Source organism: Schistosoma haematobium, chromosome 1 (genome assembly GCF_000699445.3).
Source record: "Schistosoma haematobium chromosome 1, whole genome shotgun sequence".
Taxonomy (NCBI): domain Eukaryota; kingdom Metazoa; phylum Platyhelminthes; class Trematoda; order Strigeidida; family Schistosomatidae; genus Schistosoma; species Schistosoma haematobium.
The window spans coordinates 91,146,942-91,164,441 of NC_067196.1; the positions used below are offsets into that span (position 1 = coordinate 91,146,942).

The 17,500-nt window shown below is 39.2% G+C and overlaps 1 protein-coding gene across 1 annotated transcript; it reads right to left on the reverse strand.

Moving 5' to 3' along the window:
• Positions 1–1,781: 1,781 nt before the first annotated feature.
• MS3_00002454 (uncharacterized protein) lies at positions 1,782–8,291 on the reverse strand. Its single transcript, XM_051210056.1, has 5 exons — positions 8,117–8,291; positions 7,920–8,081; positions 3,377–3,636; positions 2,584–2,679; positions 1,782–2,015 (listed from the first exon to the last, which is right to left on the reverse strand). The coding sequence occupies exons 1-5, from the start codon at positions 8,199–8,201 to the stop codon at positions 1,797–1,799; spliced, it is 822 nt and encodes a 273-aa protein (XP_051075544.1). The 5' UTR covers positions 8,202–8,291; the 3' UTR covers positions 1,782–1,796.
• Positions 8,292–17,500: the final 9,209 nt, after the last annotated feature.

The window sequence follows — 17,500 nt, forward strand, 5'->3', positions numbered from 1 at the left end:
CGTACGTATATCAGTTCGAGTTGCCACACCACATTAGCACAGAGATGCAGTTTTCGATTAAAATCCAGTAGTCGTAGAGGCGGTAAGAGTATAAGCGGTAATCGGAAACATTAGGGTTTGAAGATGTTATTTAAAGAGTATAATTCAGAGAAATAAATTTGGCAAGAGAAAAAAGACAAGGAGGATTCAGATTAGAATTTGGGAGAACACAAAGAGTGGATACACCTGCGTCATTGCAAACGATTTTGAGCCATGTCCTTCAGGGTCTCTAACCATCGGTTGCTATCATCTCACGGATCCCAACCAGGTGATCTACACCTACCAACATGGCTCAGTCCACCTGTCAGTGACTTCATGGACTTGTGCCATGTATTCACTCAATATACCTCGAGAAACCTAACCACACTCTTAAAGATATTTATTGAAAATTAAAGTTCAATTATGTATTAATTTGACTTTCTTTAATTTTCGTACAAAAAGACCTTAACGGATATGTGATCAGCTTGTTCGTAATATAATGAATATTACATTTCTCGGATTAACTCCTTACATCAGTGGAAGGGATCCATTGTTCTACAATTTAAAAACAACGTAATGTTCAAGTAACTGGTTGTCAAAACCCGAATACGTATGGTAATGTTCAAGCTTGAAACCTAATCTCTATAGCCCAAGTTAGTTGGTCATTATCACTTTAGAACCTCGTACGAATATCCAGTGATTTCCGTGATAATCCCTGAAATCACTATAAAGAGGACATGGAAGAAATGGTTATTTTAGCACTTATATATTGCCCTGGTACGGTAGAGTCGGCCCTCCCTCTCGAAATACTCTCACATGGCCACGTGCATACAACCACTGCCAAGAAAGTCCTACTCACTGCCTTTTCATCACACGGGTGTTGCTTACGAAATCGAGAGGACGAAAAGCGAATGTCCGGCACTTTAGCCGGGTCGCTGGATACGGAAGATCGACCTAGCGGAGTTGGAAAACCCTGACTCCAAACTAACAGTGTACATAGGCTACAGGATCCTGAGGAAACAATTAATGTGTGAACCTATTATTGATCACCGGCTACCATGGGACTGCATCTCCTGACGTTACTCCATTGCCTTGTGGATTAGATCTTAAGGCCAAAGGCTCGAGGTGTGGCCCCCTAAGAAAACCAGCTGCTCCGGTTTGGGCACCCGGGCAGTACTCAATCCCTCACGTAAATCGATTGGGTTATGTGGCGCGTATCTATTTGGTGCCTCATAGTACCAATGTTTACGTGTTTAAATAAGTAAAATACTGGGGGTTCGTGGAATATAAAATGTCACTGCATCAATATCCCAAGTGTAAAGGCTAACAAGTTTTCGATCCTTGAATTGGTAAGAATAATATACTTGGTCCTGATGAGATTCCCTCTTAAAATATTAATATCAATGTGATACTGACTTTCCAAAATTAAGCAAAACACTGATCCACACTACAAACCAACCTACTAGTTCTCAGACAAATACATAAATTGTTGGTACTAATTTTCCCCAAAGCATACAGAACTATATCAGTGCAATAACACTGGGTTTTTAGTCTATTCATTAAACATAGTAATTAAATAGTTTGAACGATCACACACACTGATAGTAGCCTTTAAATAGATAAACAGGAGAATAAATGAATATTAACTAGGTAAAGATTTATGGTACAAAAGCTAAAATTCTGAGACAATTGAATCGTGTACAATCGGTAAAACTCAACTTAGGTGATTTAAGTATCTCATACATTTACATAAAAAGAACACGATAAACAAATAGACTTTATTGTGCAGCAGGCAAGTTAAGGAGTGTATGTTGACCATCAGGGATATAAGTGATATTTCGATTTTTCGAAAGTTGATAAGCAATATCTTCAGCAGCTTCGATTCGCCTTAATTCAATAAGACCTTCACCTGAAGATCCAAAAGATTTGGAAAGTAATGTTGCCGCTTCTGAGTCTCCTTCTGCAGATATAATGGCAGCCAGTTTGTGTTGTTCAGCCTTTGTGAATCAAGAAAGAATAAAATATCTTGGGGAATTACAACATAACAAAACTACATTTAAATGACAATATAGAGGGATCACAAAGTAAAGAAGTGTAATTACCATATAAACGATATCTTTACTGACTATCGACAACACACTAATAGGTTGTATTGCGCTAAAAATTATACGTTGTTTCACATACTTAACTTAGAGACAGAGTACACGGTTAAATATCTGACTTTCAATCAATGCAACGGTTAGTTTGACTTGATCACCCAACATGAAGTATAGTACATATTATAATATCAAGCAAGTAGCTATCTTTTAGATTCATTTTAGGAGAGCTCATCAACTTGAATTGATGTATTGATGAGTAAAGTTTTACATCGTTCGTACGAGCATGATAATTTGAAAAGAATATCTATCTGAGGTAATTTGTCAGAGCATATAAAGCGACTGTACAAATGTGACTGATAATTTTCACTGTTTTAAAATGACCGTCTGATAGGATTTGCTTTTAGTAGTAATTAATTAAATAATGAAAGTTTTTAAACTGCTCATCAACTCCCGGAGAACATTTTACCTTTTCTACTAAATATCGTGCACGTTCAGCTTCTTGTTGAGCAACTTGTTTGGCTTCTACTGCTTCTGAGAATTCTCGACCGAAAGAGATTTGTGTCTGTGAGAATAAATAACACACAAAGCATTATTAAAAAATAATAATAATGACTAAAACACCTTACTTATATCTTATATTCTTAATCTAACGTTAGCTTATTAGCTTAACAATCCTTCTTTACTTACACACATTTCGTAGATCTAATACAACCTCATATTGTTATCAAAAAGCATACAGGCTCTTTAGCTAGGGTCTGCTTAATACTCGTAATAGGTGATATGGGGCGGAATCCGTTGAAGTGGCACAGCTTCAACTATTCTTTCCTAAAAACCTTAAATTCTTTGATCTTATTTGTTCCTTTTCAACGGCATTTTTCATGCCTAAGTTCTTGCTTCATTTAATATTATTTCCTCTATTTTGCTTCTTGTCTCGTTAACTTCCTCTCTAGCTTTGCTGATGTGAGATGTGGCAAATGGGAACCATAAATATTCGATGACTGATGGGCTTTGTAACAGCCCTGTTTTGGAAGTGTGGCAAAACTGTAACCAATTTCAGATGCGACACTGTTTAATCAGTAGAACATCTAACGGCGAGAAAAGCGGTGCCTTGAATATCACTTGAACCAGTGTTATTTGAAACAATAAGGACAACCTGAGTATATAATAAGAGAGTATGAAACCATAACGAGATGCTAGGTCGGAAAATGACAAATAGAAACGAAAGAAATTATTTACTAAATAAATACAGTGACATTTACCAGGGCAATATCGTCTAACAATATACCAAATGATGAAGCTCGTTGGGTAAGATCTTCATTCACTCTCTGACTGACCAATTCTCTCTGCGTTATAAGCTCACTTGCATCAAACTGAGCAACCACTGCTTTGAGCACCTCAGTGGTAATGGAAGGAAGAACACGTTCCTCGTAGTCAAAACCTAGGTTCTGATAAATCTTTGGTAGAGTAGATGGCTCAGGGCGAAACAATATGCGCAAGGTTATATTCACTGTTTGTAGATCTATGTAGATAGCAACAAAAACACAAATATGACCCATGGAAATGAATGACGCTTAAATTGAAGATACTATAATTGCTATTAATGAAGAAATCTGTGCGGTATGGTTATCAAGTGTATTTTTCCGCGCAAACGTAAAATGAAGAGTAATGCAACAGATCCAGTTGACGAAGTACTTTACTACAAACCATATGATGAAGTTTGGTGAGAATGACTGCTAGAGTTTTGGATGAAGTGAACTCTAAACGAATGTTTTGTGGCTGAGTGACGCTAATTGACAATTAGTTTTTATTCACATGATTGAGTTTATTACAAAAGTACAATTGCGACTATGCCTAATACCTTGATATCAGGTTCAACAATCTTCATGGATTACTGAAGTCATAATCTATAAGAAACATTCTTTATGGTCTTACTGTAGGAATATAAATAAAAGCCGTGCAGTGAAAAATAACTAATTTCCCAGTATGTTTATTAATGAGCTTGTCCTATTTCTTGTACGTTGTCTGAAATTTACAAACTGCGATACATAAATCAGGTCCAGACTAGCAACCTGCTCTTTCAAAGTTACACGGATAAAGTGTATTCTTTAACACTTAAATTCAGTGATAGTCTTTTTTCCTCACACTACATATTCTCTTTAGTTTTCCACCACTATATTGACTTTTTTCTCATTTGGTTGGGTTTCCCTAGTTGTTTTGTAAAGTGTGGCAACTCGGCTAAATGAACATCTGTGTGCTACAGTGGGTATGCCCGACCATTGCTGCTACCTTGACGTGGAGGTCGCGCCTGCCCATCGTAATGAACCAATCGAGCTATGCTGGCTGGAACAATCGTTCCTCAAGGTCCTACCATGCCGGAAAGGTCGGTTGAAGAGCGCTAAGACTAAAAGCCGCAAACCCAAGGTCAGAGGGTAAAGTCGTACTGCTAACTATCAGTCAGTCAACTACAACGTAGGACCAGCCACATATATGCATCGGTCCAAGTTGCCATACCTCATTAACACAACAAGATGAACACCGAATTCGTAAAGTAGTTAATTCAATGGTGGTAATATATAAAAGAAAGATTGCTTACAAGGATATAGTACAGGGAGAAAAAATTAGTTCGAAGAAAGATATGAAACGATTTTAATCTCATAGTTTAAGGGAAGATAGAGAGTGTATACACCGACGCCATTGTGATCGATTCTGAGCCATGTCACCCAGGGCCTCCAACCATTGGTTACGATAGTCACGCAGACCCCAACCAAGTAGTCTGCATCTACCAACATGGCTCAGACTAGAAGTTAGTGACTTCAAGCACTGATGCCACGTTTTGGTTTGGCCGCCCCTAACTTCCTTCCAACCATTTCCAACACCGGTTAGCATTGCACTTCATGGTAATCAGTGTTCGGGCATACGTAACACGTGGCCCAATCATCTCAGTCGATGAGGATTTACAACCTCATCAACTAACTTAACATCATTTCCTAATACCCTGCGTTCAATCTCACTATTACTTACCCCGTGATCCCAGAAGATACAAATAATATTTCTAAGGCATCTGTGGTCAAATACTAGTAGCTTACGAGTGTCTTCTACTCTTAAAGGCCATGTTTCGCTGCCGTAAGGTAAAACAGAACGGACTGCCGCGCAGTATACTCGTCCTTTTATTGATAGACGGATATCTCGCCTTCGCCAAAGGTGACGTAAGTTGGCAAAAGCCAAGCGAGCTTTTCGAATCCGTGCTGAGATTTCGTCAGACACCAACCCATTAGGGCTGATCAGACTTCCAAGATAAGTGAAGTTGTCAACGTGTTCGAATACTTCACTCCCTATCCTTAGTTCAGGTGTTGACGCAAACCAGTCGTGAAGCAGCAGCTTGCATTTAGAGGGGGAGAAGCGCATCCCAAACATCCTGGCACTATTGCTTAATGCTATCAAAAGACTCTGCATTTAGTCAGCGTCTTCACCAAGCAGGACTATGTCATCTGCGCATGCTAAGTCGATAAGTGGATCTCCTGGTAAGAGATCCATGCCCGAAAATCTAGTCGATGAGAATGTTATTTCCATCAGGTCTATGATGAAGTTAAACAAGAATGGAAAAATTGGACAGCTTATGTTCTGTTTGGCTAAACGGCCCCGTAAGAACTCGGAAGGATAGAGACACGCGTCGTTGCCTTTTCGTCATTTTCGCCTACGCTCCCACTGACCGAAGTCCGGATGAAGTGAAAGATGACTTTCACAAAAAGCTTTCTAAACTTTTTAACAAACACTAATTTTAAGCATAAGGAGAGAAATCGTCAAACATGGCAACCCCCTGCACCTAACCAATGATGGACTCAAATGGACTATATTGCCATCAGTCATCGTTGGAGAAGCTCGATAGAAGGCTGTCGCTCGTTCTGGAATACCTGTTTGAACTCCGATCATACTCTGATACGAGCACGCATTTGCTCTCACCTCACTGGACGCGGAAAAGCCGCACTAAGAAGACCCATTAGAATTGAAGTGAGTGACAAGAAAACCGAAAGTAGATTCCAGGAAAAACTGAGGTCACGCTTAGGTAGTTCTGAGAACGAGACTGACCCAGATGTTGCTTGGAAAGATATACGGACAGCTGTGGAAACAGCAGTGACATCTGTTAGTAATTTAAACCAAAGGGTTACAAAAAACCAATGGATTTCTTTTAAGTCTATTGCACTGATGGATTCTCGTAAACTCATCCCAGAAGGCTCTGAACACGATGAAGAGCGTAAACAAACCAGATATAGGTTAAGCCCAAGGTTTAGGAACGACCGTGAGCAGTGATGGGCAACGAAAGCAAAAGAGATGGAAAAGGCAGCGGCTGTAGGTAACAAAAGACAGCTCTTCAGACTAGTGAAAGAAACTGGAACTAAATAGTCAAGTATGAGACTACCTCGGAAAAAGACGACACTATTATCTGCTCTCATCTCAGACATTTAGAACGATAGGCTCAAGACTTTAGGGAACAGTTTAGCTGGCTCTCAGCTACTCTACAATTACCCACCATTCCCAAACAGTCTGAATGGAACATTGAGGTAGGTCCCCCGACTCTATCTGAAATTCCAAAGGCTATAGCTAATCTGAAACTGAGAAGAGCAGTTGGTCCAGATGGATTAGCTCTAGAGGTCTTTATTTAGTTTCAAAAAACATGCTTTTCCATTACGACACTTAGTTATTTCATACTAGATACATTTTTAGTTACATCATAATGAGTAGAAGAGTTGTATTTCTGACGTTTCGTGGCTTAATGTGAATCATCTCTTCAGAGAAAATAAATAGCCGAACTAAATTGACACAAGTTTAAATAGTACAAAGAAAAACTTTTGTTAACTTGATTGGGGTTTCTTATGAAGTGACTTACATTAAGCCACAAAACGTCGGAAATACAATTTATCTGTTCATTGGGATGTAACAAAATATACATTTATTGTTAGCTTCCTGCCTAATGCCCAATTTATTTGAAATCTTGGCACTGATACATATTTACATGCTTTGCACCTGTCAAGATATAAACCATGGTTAGGACAGTTACCTTCACCCCATAAGGAACCGCTTAGTGATACTAGGACACTTATCAGGAGAGCTGGTAGGAAAAGATAATATGTACATCCACTGTTTGCCTTCAAGGTTGATGCTCGCTGGTATAAGAGCAGACTTCTTAGAAACCTGGAAGCTAAAGCAATAAATGGCTTTAATACATTAAGTCAGTGACCTCTTTCGTGAACCGATATGTGAACTATTTGGTTGAGGTATGTTTGGAGATCTTAAATAGCATTGCTCCTAATTAGTCAAAAGAACAGATGGAAAAGTTAAGTGACAAAGAGGTTTCCGAAACCATAACCGACCATTTCTGAAGCTAGTTATACGTCTGGAATCCAAAGTGATCTGTTTGTGCGACGTTAGTTTGTACAATACTCACTAATCTCAAAATAACACCAGTGTATTGCTTTCTAGGCACTAGTCTTCTGTATCTGATGGTGAATTTAGTCGACTAAACAAGTGAATTAAGATTACCATCACAAGCAAAAGCCCAGTTATTGTTTAAATACACAAAAAGGATTAATGATACATGACAAATGACACGACCGAGAAACAAACAAGGATCGAGGAAAAACGAGAACGGGGGGAGGTTTCTTAAGGATATAAAATCTAAGAAATAACCGATTAAAGTTGTGAAAACTCTTTCAAATATAACATAACTTAAGTGCAAATTCATTCTCAACAAAACTTATTTACTTCATATACACTTTGCCAATGATACTTGTCAACACTACTAACCTTTTGAACCAGTCATCACAGGCACGTTTCTTGGTCGCGACCGAATATCAAAAATAATAGGCTTCTGAACCCATGGAATAATGAAGTGTGTTCCTTCCCCTCTTACATCAGGCCTAACACCTTTAAATCGGTCGAATATTACGGCACGATGTCCACCATCAACTGAAAGATTGATATGTTTTGAAACTTTTCATTACCATTGTAAAGAACAAGTGGGAGTATACTGCTTGCAGCCAACAAACCAACACCAGCTTTTGTCAAACTACTGAATAAAGACGACATAATATGGTGATAATAAGAAGTGGGTAGCCACCAAATTCAACTTCAGCACCAACAACTTGAAGAAGAGAATGTGGTGTGGGAGTAACCATCTGTCTTGCAATGTTCAATATTTGACTAGTTTCAAGCGTTTGGGGGCATTTTTCGTTTGTTTAGTGGGTTATAAAAGCACATAAGAAAGGATTTTTGAATTTCAGTTTGAAAAAGTATAGAAACATCGCATGAGGCCTCTGAAGAGAAACAGGAACTGGTACCGGATTATCTTCAGTTTCAGTTTGGGAAGGACAGGAGGCTTGATGGCCTGTGTAGTCCTGGCAATGGCACCCTCTCAGTTGAACCAACTCTCTTCTGAAAGAGTCAACGGATGGAGCCTCAACGACATGCTGAGGTAATGAATTCCACTCGTTGATGATTCTATGGGAAAGTCGATAGTCAACTGACAAGTAATTTGTTCTGGGCTTGTTAACTTTTTTCGGAGTGTCCTCGTGAATTCTCTGTTTTGGAAGACGGGAAAAATGAGGGTATGTCAGGCGCAAATTTATCACTAAGCAATTTGAGAAATGTAATCAAGTCACCTCTAGTTCATCGATATGACAACGGGAATAGGTTCAGCTTGGCCAGTCGAGCTTCAAATGGAAGCTTCGCAATTCCGGGAATCAGCTTAGTTGCCGTTCTCTGAACTTCTTGCAAAAGCTCACTGTCTTTTTCAAGCAGGGGCTAGCCGCTTGTATGCAGTACTCAAGTTTAGGACGTATGGACACTGTATACACAGTCAAAAACGTCTTAGCGTCGACATGACTAAAAGCTCTACGTATTGACCATAAGGTTCTAAAACCTTTGGCGGCTATTGCACGGCAGTGTGCAGTAGTATTTAAGTCTTGGCTAACGATGACTCCTAAGTCATTATATGTCTGGACGACAGGTAGCTCAGTGTTACTCATCGTGTATGTATCTGTACCTTGATGACCGATATGCGTCACAATACACTTGGAAGTACTTGTCGGAAACTGCTAGGTTTGAGACCATTCAGATAATTTCTTTAAGTCATTTTGGAATTCTAACTTATCACCCTTATTTCGTATCGTTCTCCATATCTTGACATCGTCAGCATATGGCAAGACCAATGATGATATTAGACGAGGAAGGTCATTTACACACAAGAGGAATAACACTAGCCCAGCTAGACAATTTTGAGTTCACCCGTACTCCTTGTTGGCGCCCAACTAGGAAGTAATTTTATCCACATCAATAAACTGCCTCCAATCCCGACATTTCTTAACATATAAAAGCCGGTTGTGCGAAACTTTGTCGAAAGCTTTGCTGAAGTCAATGTAGGCTACGTCTACAGGTAACTTTTGGTCCTTAAGAGCGTACCAGCTCTCACTAGCGACTAATAACTTATTCTACAACCATGTTGCTTCTCCGAAAGTATCCGGTCTTCATCGAAATACTTAAACAGCTCCTTCCGAATAATCTTTTCCAAGATTTTAACAACCACACTAGTTAGGCTAACGGGTTGGTAATTCTCAGGTTTATGTTTCGTACCTGTTCTGAAGACAGGACTTACTATGGCGTTTTTCCAGTCTTTTGGTAAACGACCCTGCGTAACGGATAGGTTAAAGCATATACTTAAAGGGTTCGCAACGAAGTTAGATAATTCCTTTAGTAGCCTAGGACGCAATTCATCGGGCCCCGTGTATTTACCTATACCAAGCTTATTTAACAGACCAAAGACATCGAGTTCCTTAATGGTCACGCTGTCCAGTGTTTGTGTGGGGAGGTCTGTATGGACTGACGAAAAGGGTGTTTCTATGGTATATACATCGCTAAAGTAGTTTGAGAATACTTGAGCCTTATCAAAGTCGTCCTGCACTAATGATGCGGCAGTACTGTCTCCTCACAGTGCAGGACTATTTCCTCTTCTTTTCGTCCTTTTGTTTATATAGGAATACAAGCGTTTAGCAAATTCTACGTATTCCTAAACAATTTTGACTTCGTACAACTTTCTAGACGTCCGGAGGGTCGAGGCACAGGTATTCCGAGCTTTTCGATACTGATATTTAGTTTCATCAGTCCCTAGTAACCTAAATCTGTCCCACATTCTTCTTCTCTTGTGGAGAAGAATGCGAACCTCCCTCCTGAACCGTGGTGGAGAGTTCCTCGGCCTCCTTGTTATAGTACAAGGGATTCAAATGATTGCAGTGGAAGTAGAATAAGCTTTCACTTAACGGAATACCTTGTCTAGTTTCAGTGGGTCAACAATGCTTCCCGTTAAAAACCAGGGTATATTTAATAATAAAAAGAGAAGTATTGGTAAATTGTAGTGAAATACCGTTCTAATTTCCTTAGAATATGTCCATCTTCCTCTTGAAGGACTCCTAAGAAGTCGCCTAGATCGACTAAGCCAGTAGTGATTTCCAGACTTCGATTACTTGTGAAGAGTAGAATGTGTGCTTATTGTCTATTCACTTAAATCGTGTCCCCAATTTCTGTGCGTTACTGCTTGAACATGTGTCGAGAGTGAGCTTAAGTAGGTATTTAAAAGGATGTCTAACAGTGTCTAGGAAGAAATAAGTAATTAAATCATCTCTTGGAAATTTACACTCCAATGGGTAAAGACCTTTTATAGCCCTCTGATCTGACTCCGATATGGATGAATGTATAAATACTATGAACGTAAATCTTCTTTTTAACTTCATATGTTACATACACACCCTTTATTGTCTTAAAGAGAGCAAGAGCTAAGGTTGGGGGATTTGTGGAGATAGATCTGACAAGCCTATTTTGTAAATAGTTTTTAATATTATTTGTATTTATTTTGTCAATTTCTCACTGCATGTACATTTATCATTAAATGATTGTACCTGTTGTTTTAGTAAATGACCTTAAACACTTTTTCCGCTGTGGTACTAACATAGCGTGACATACCGTTGCTGGCTAACAAATACACTGCTTCTCACACATTCCTCGTTCCATTTTCATTCGTGATTGAGCTAACTGAGATCTAAAACAAATATTATTTACATTCATAGACTGTGAGTGCGAATACACCATACCTTACTTTGGATTACACCAGTGGAGAGTTCATCGACACATTTGGAATTATCAAGCAACTATAATTGTGGATTTATTGTACCAGACTAAAGCTGAACACGCATCATTTTGGGTGAACCTAAGCAAAGTCCCGTTTTTATTGTATTTGTAACATTTAACTGTTATATATCAATATTACTATTGATTTTTATTAACGTTGTTGGTATTTTTTGTGTTTATATATCGTCTGGTCCACCACAATTAGTTGGTGAGCCCGATGTTTATGCTAACTGTTATATTGTTTATCATTTCACACAATTTACTGGTTTATTTTTTCTCGTAATGTCCTCTCCCACTTAACTCATTGATATGGATTCGCCTCCAGTAACAACTTTTGTCTCATTGTCGAACTCTACTGAAAATAATTTTAGTTCAGTTAATTCTATCTCAGAATTCAGACTCCCAACTTATATAGCTAATAACCCAAGAGTCTGGTTTGCACAAATCGAAGCTTTGTTCATGGCTAGAGGCATAAGATCTCAGGCAACAAATATGCATATGTAGTCGGCGCACTTCCTATTGAGATTGCCGCTGAAGTCGGGGATTTAATCGATCACGTGCCAGAATCCGAACCATATGATAAGATAAAGGCAGCAGTAATTCAACGTACATCGGTCTCAGATGAGAAAAGGCTGCAACAATTGTTAATATCTTGTGACTTGGGAGATAAGAGACCGTCTCAACTTCTCCGCCACATGCAACAACTTGCCGGTCCATACAAGCTAGACGAAGCCCTCCTAAAGCAAATGTGGTTCCAAAGATTACCACACAGTGTTAGACAAATTCTCAGTGTCTCAGGGAAATCCGTCGCACTTGATGACTTAACCCACATGGTGGATAGAATGATGGAAGTATACCACGACAATCAATGTGTAAACTCTTTACAACCAGTTGAACCAGCAGATATCAGTCGTTTAGCCTCCCTTCAAAAGCAGTTAACGCAATTAACGAGCCAGCTGACGTCACTGCAATCGACCATAGCAACCATCCAAGCTAGACAATCTCCCTCCAAACGAAGATCTTTTTCTAGACAACGGTCTCTGTCACCGAAGCGAACATCTGAAGTTTGTTGGTACCACCAAAAACACGGCACCAAAGCACGGCGTTGCACATGACCGTGCACATTTTCTGCGGCTGACACAGAGAATCAGGGAAACGGATCGGCCAGACAGTGATGGTGGCGCCTGTTTCTGGCCACTACCCGAGCCGTCTATTTCATGTCAGGGATCGAATTTCGGGCTCAGATTTTTTGGTCGATACAGGAGCCGAAATCAGCATTATCCCATTACACCTCTCTCAACGACGGCACTCTCAGAGTACTAAATTGTCTCTAGTTGCAGCCAATAACACAGTCATTAAAACTTATGGCGAACAATCACTTATCTTAGATCTCGGTCTCCGGAGACGTTTCACATGGGTTTTCATCGTAGCTGAAATCAAACAACCCATTATCGGGGCCGACTTTTTCGGTGCCTACAACCTACTTGTAGATATGGGGAAAAAGAAACTAATCGACAAAAACACAAGCTAACAGGTCAGTGGCACAACTATCTCCAGTTACGAAATTCATGGAGTCCGTATGTTAAGACCTGAAAACAAAATTTTCACCGATATCCTGTCGAAGTATGAAAGTATAACCAGAGCTGATTACCAAAGCGAACACTCCACACATCATGTTCAACACAGCATTACTACTACAGGACCACCCATTCGCGCCAGGGCGAGAAGACTCCCTCCAAACAAGTTGCAGTTCGCTAAGAGAGAATTCGAACACATGATGCAACTTGGAATAATCAGACAATCTAACAGTCCTTGGGCCTCGCCGCTGCATATGGTTCCCAAGAAAGATCAAGACGGGCGCCCATGTGGAGATTATAGCCGATTGAATAACCAGTCTATCCCAGACAGGTATCCGATCCCTCATCGGCATGATTTTTCTTTAAATCTACATGGAAAACAGATTTTTTCAAAGTTAGATCTCGTCCGAGCATACCACCAAATACCGATGGCACCTGAGGATATCGAGAAAACAGCTGTAATCACACCTTTTGGCTTGTTTGAATTCTTGAGGATGCCTTTCGGACTAAAAAACGCCGCTCAAACCTTTCAGAGATTTATGGACGAAGTAACTAGAGGTTTGGATTTTGTATTTGTCTATATCGGCGATGTTTTAATTGCTAGTTCTTCCACTGACGAACATGTTCAGCACCTTATTACTATTATTATTATTATTCACAAACATCTTATGGGTACATAAGTGTTGTGAAGAAACCATTTCGGATTTCTTCAAAAAATGCAATAATACACAATCTACAATAATGTCAGCATTATACCTGCCGTTAAAAAAAAATTTAGAGCAATAATAGTAGAATATTGATAATAATAAATCGGGTCTGTGCAATTGGGAAGAATATTGAACTGAGTTTAAAGAAGGAAATGGAGAAAATGAAGGAATAGAAGTAAAGGAGACACTTACACACGCTTTTTGAACGTTTCAAAAGTTATGGTGTTGTAATCAACCCTTCGAAGTGCATATTTGGCGCCTCATCTCTGGAATTCCTGGGACACCACATTGATTCTCAAGGAATTAAACCGCTTGAAGAAAAAGTCAAAGCCATCTCCAGCTACCCAGAACCAAACTCAGTAAAATCACTGCGTCGTTTTCTTGGAACATGCAATTTTTATCGACGACTTCTACCAAATTGTGCCGATGTACTACAGCCATTGACAGATTTACTGAAAAACGGTAAATCAGGTACCAAGAAAGAAAAGAACCAAATATTCAAGTTACCTTCCGATGCCAAAGTAACGTATGAAAAAAGCTTAATCCATGACTGCTAATGCTACTATGCTCCAGCACCTAAATACTGACCCCACAACTCTGTTGATCCTGTGCACGGATGCTTCACAAAAAGCCGTCGGGGCAGTATTACAACAGCGGGTAAACAACACGATTACCCCATTGCCTTTTTCTCCAAGAGAATATCGCCAGCACAAGAACGTTATAGTACTTTTGGACGCGAACTCTTTGTAAGATCCATTTTGAATGCTTTGTGTGTTTGTGAAAATCCCTCCATGTATATACTTGCACTTTGTTCCTATTAATCCTCTTAGTTGTACATTGTTAACTTTTTGACTACATTTGAATTGTTAATATTTGTATTTTATCATAGTTTTCGTTTTTACTACACCTTCACCAATTCCCCATGTTTCTTCCCGAACTGCACTTATGTTGTCTTACTTTATACTAAGTCTGGGCGGCAGCCATTTTGGTTTGTTCCTGCTTCTGATTGTTTGACCTGTGTTGACTGGAACTGTGCATTTTGGTTGTGAAATTGAATTGAAAACACTCTGTGTTATAGAGCGATCAATTATTACCTTTTGAACGAATCTGTGCGTTATCTATCCAGACAGGACAGAATAACATTTATTTGTGGTGATTGTTTAGATTTGATCAGTTGAACAATTATTGGTCGGATAGCTGAGTGGTTATATTTGTTTAGAACCGCTATCTTACCCAATTACTTTGTTTCGGTTTCAAACGGGCGAGGGCGCGTATCTAACTCATCCAGACAGCTGTCCAACAGTCCAGAAGTAGTTTGGATCTTACACTCTTAGCTATGTATTTAGCAGTAAAACATTTCAACTTTTTGCTACAGGGTCGTGATTTCATCATTATGACAGATCACAAACCCCTTTGCCATTCTTTTAGCACATCGTATGACAAACACTCCCCACGAGAAGCAAAACAACTTGATTATATCTCCCAATTTACTACAGACATCAGGTTTATCGAAGGTCACACGAACATTGTTGCAGGTGCACTATCTAGGAGGGATATCAATACGATGGTACCCAATCATGACACCAGCCTTGAAACCTTGGCTAAATTACAAGCAGACGATGCAGAGTTGAAAGTCTGCAAAGAAAAGTCTAGCTTAGACCTCAAACCTGTACCAATTCCTCTTTCAGATGCATTCATCATGTGTGACACTTCAACAGGCAACAATCGTCCGTTTGTCCCACACGCTTGCCGACGAAAAATATTTCAGCACTTGCACGGTCTTCCACATCCGGGCATCAGAGCAACAACAAAGCTCATTACCGAACATTTTGTGTGGCCTAAAATCAACTCAGATGTTAAACGATGGACACGTAGCTGCCTCCAGTGCCAACGCAGTAAAACGCAGAAACACACCTACAGTCCAATTGGGAAGTTCCCTATCCCTGACAAACACTTCCAGCACGTGCATTTAGATTTAGTTGGGCCTCTGCCACCATCAAACTATTTCACACATATCCTCACAGCAATAGATAGGTTCACAAGATGAGCCATAACATGCCCCATTGAAGACACATCGGCAGAGACAGTGGCTTCAGTTTTCCTCGACCGCTGGATATCCAACTTTGGCGTACCATCAACAATCACAACAGATCGCGGTCCCCAATTCCAATCCGTCCTATTTAACGAGTTCACTAAACTTCTTGGAGTAAATCATGTTAAAACGACAGCTTATCATCCGGCAGCTAATGGCATGGTTGAAAGATTCCATTGCCAACTAAAAAGCTCTCTGATGGCACAACCGGACCCTTCAAAATGGAGCGATGCTTTACCGCTCGTTCTCCTTAGGATTCGCTCGTCTGTAAAGGAAGACATCGGATGCACGGCCTCGGAACTAGTCTATGGCACGACATTAACGTTACCAGGACAACTAGTCAAGAATGAACCCACAACACCAGGAGACCCTTATCGTTTTGTAAGCAGATTACTACAAATGATGCAGAGCATCAGAGCAATACCACCTCGAAAATACGACAACCGAATCCATCTCGATAAACATTTAGAAACGTGCAAATTTGTTTTTGTTCGAGTAGACGCGGTGAAAAAGCCACTGACACCACCATATGAAGGCCCTTATAAAGTAATAAAACGCACTGCCAAATATTTCATTATCAACAAAAATGGGAACCATGAGGCAATTTCCATAGACCGAATAAAACCAGCTTTCTACGAAGTCCCTCGAGACAAAGAAGACAATACTGCGAACAAACAATCACTCTCATCAATTGCTAAGAGACAAGAGGAAGAGGAAAAACTTAGCACTACACCCTCTTGTTTACCACGTTCTTGGAGACTTATAAAAAAACCAAAGCGTTACGTACATTTTGCCATATAAAAAACTAAACCAATCAAAGCAAACAATTATCGAGGACCTACACTATCAACCCCATCTAAAAAATTTTTTTCACAGTGTAAATAATCAATCACTTTTTCCCACAATTATTTGTTTTGTCACATTTTAAAAAAATGTTACAATAATAAACTGGTAAACTCTATTTAATTATTTATTCATTATACACAAAAATAAACAGTTCAATTTTTTGGTGTGTGGGTCATTAACAGTTTTACACATTATTATCATTGTTAGCCAAACAAGACATTAAATGACAGTATTTTCTTTTTTTTGTGTTTGTTATGCTATGCTACATCATTGCTATTCTCAAACGATAACACACTGCATCTTATTAACGTATATGTCATATCCATCTCTACAACTTTCGTTGGTTATAACCGTAAATATTATTTTTGTATATACATATATATCATATACTTACATTTTTTGTTATTATAACCAGCGTTACCTCCGGACACTCTGGGGGGAGCTATGTGGAGATAGATCTGACAAGCCTATTTTGTAAATAGTTTTTAATATTATTTGTATTTATTTTGTCAATTTCTCACTGCATGTACATTTATCATTAAATGATTGTACCTGTTGTTTTAGTAAATGACCTTAAACACTTTTTCCGCTGTGGTACTAACATAGCGTGACATACCGTTGCTGGCTAACAAATACACTGCTTCTCACACATTCCTCGTTCCATTTTCATTCGTGATTGAGCTAACTGAGATCTAAAACAAATATTATTTACATTCATAGACTGTGAGTGCGAATACACCATACCTTACTTTGGATTACACCAGTGGAGAGTTCATCGACACATTTGGAATTATCAAGCAACTATAATTGTGGATTTATTGTACCAGACTAAAGCTGAACACGCATCATTTTGGGTGAACCTAAGCAAAGTCCCGTTTTTATTGTATTTGTAACATTTAACTGTTATATATCAATATTACTATTGATTTTTATTAACGTTGTTGGTATTTTTTGTGTTTATATATCGTCTGGTCCAACACAGATTAC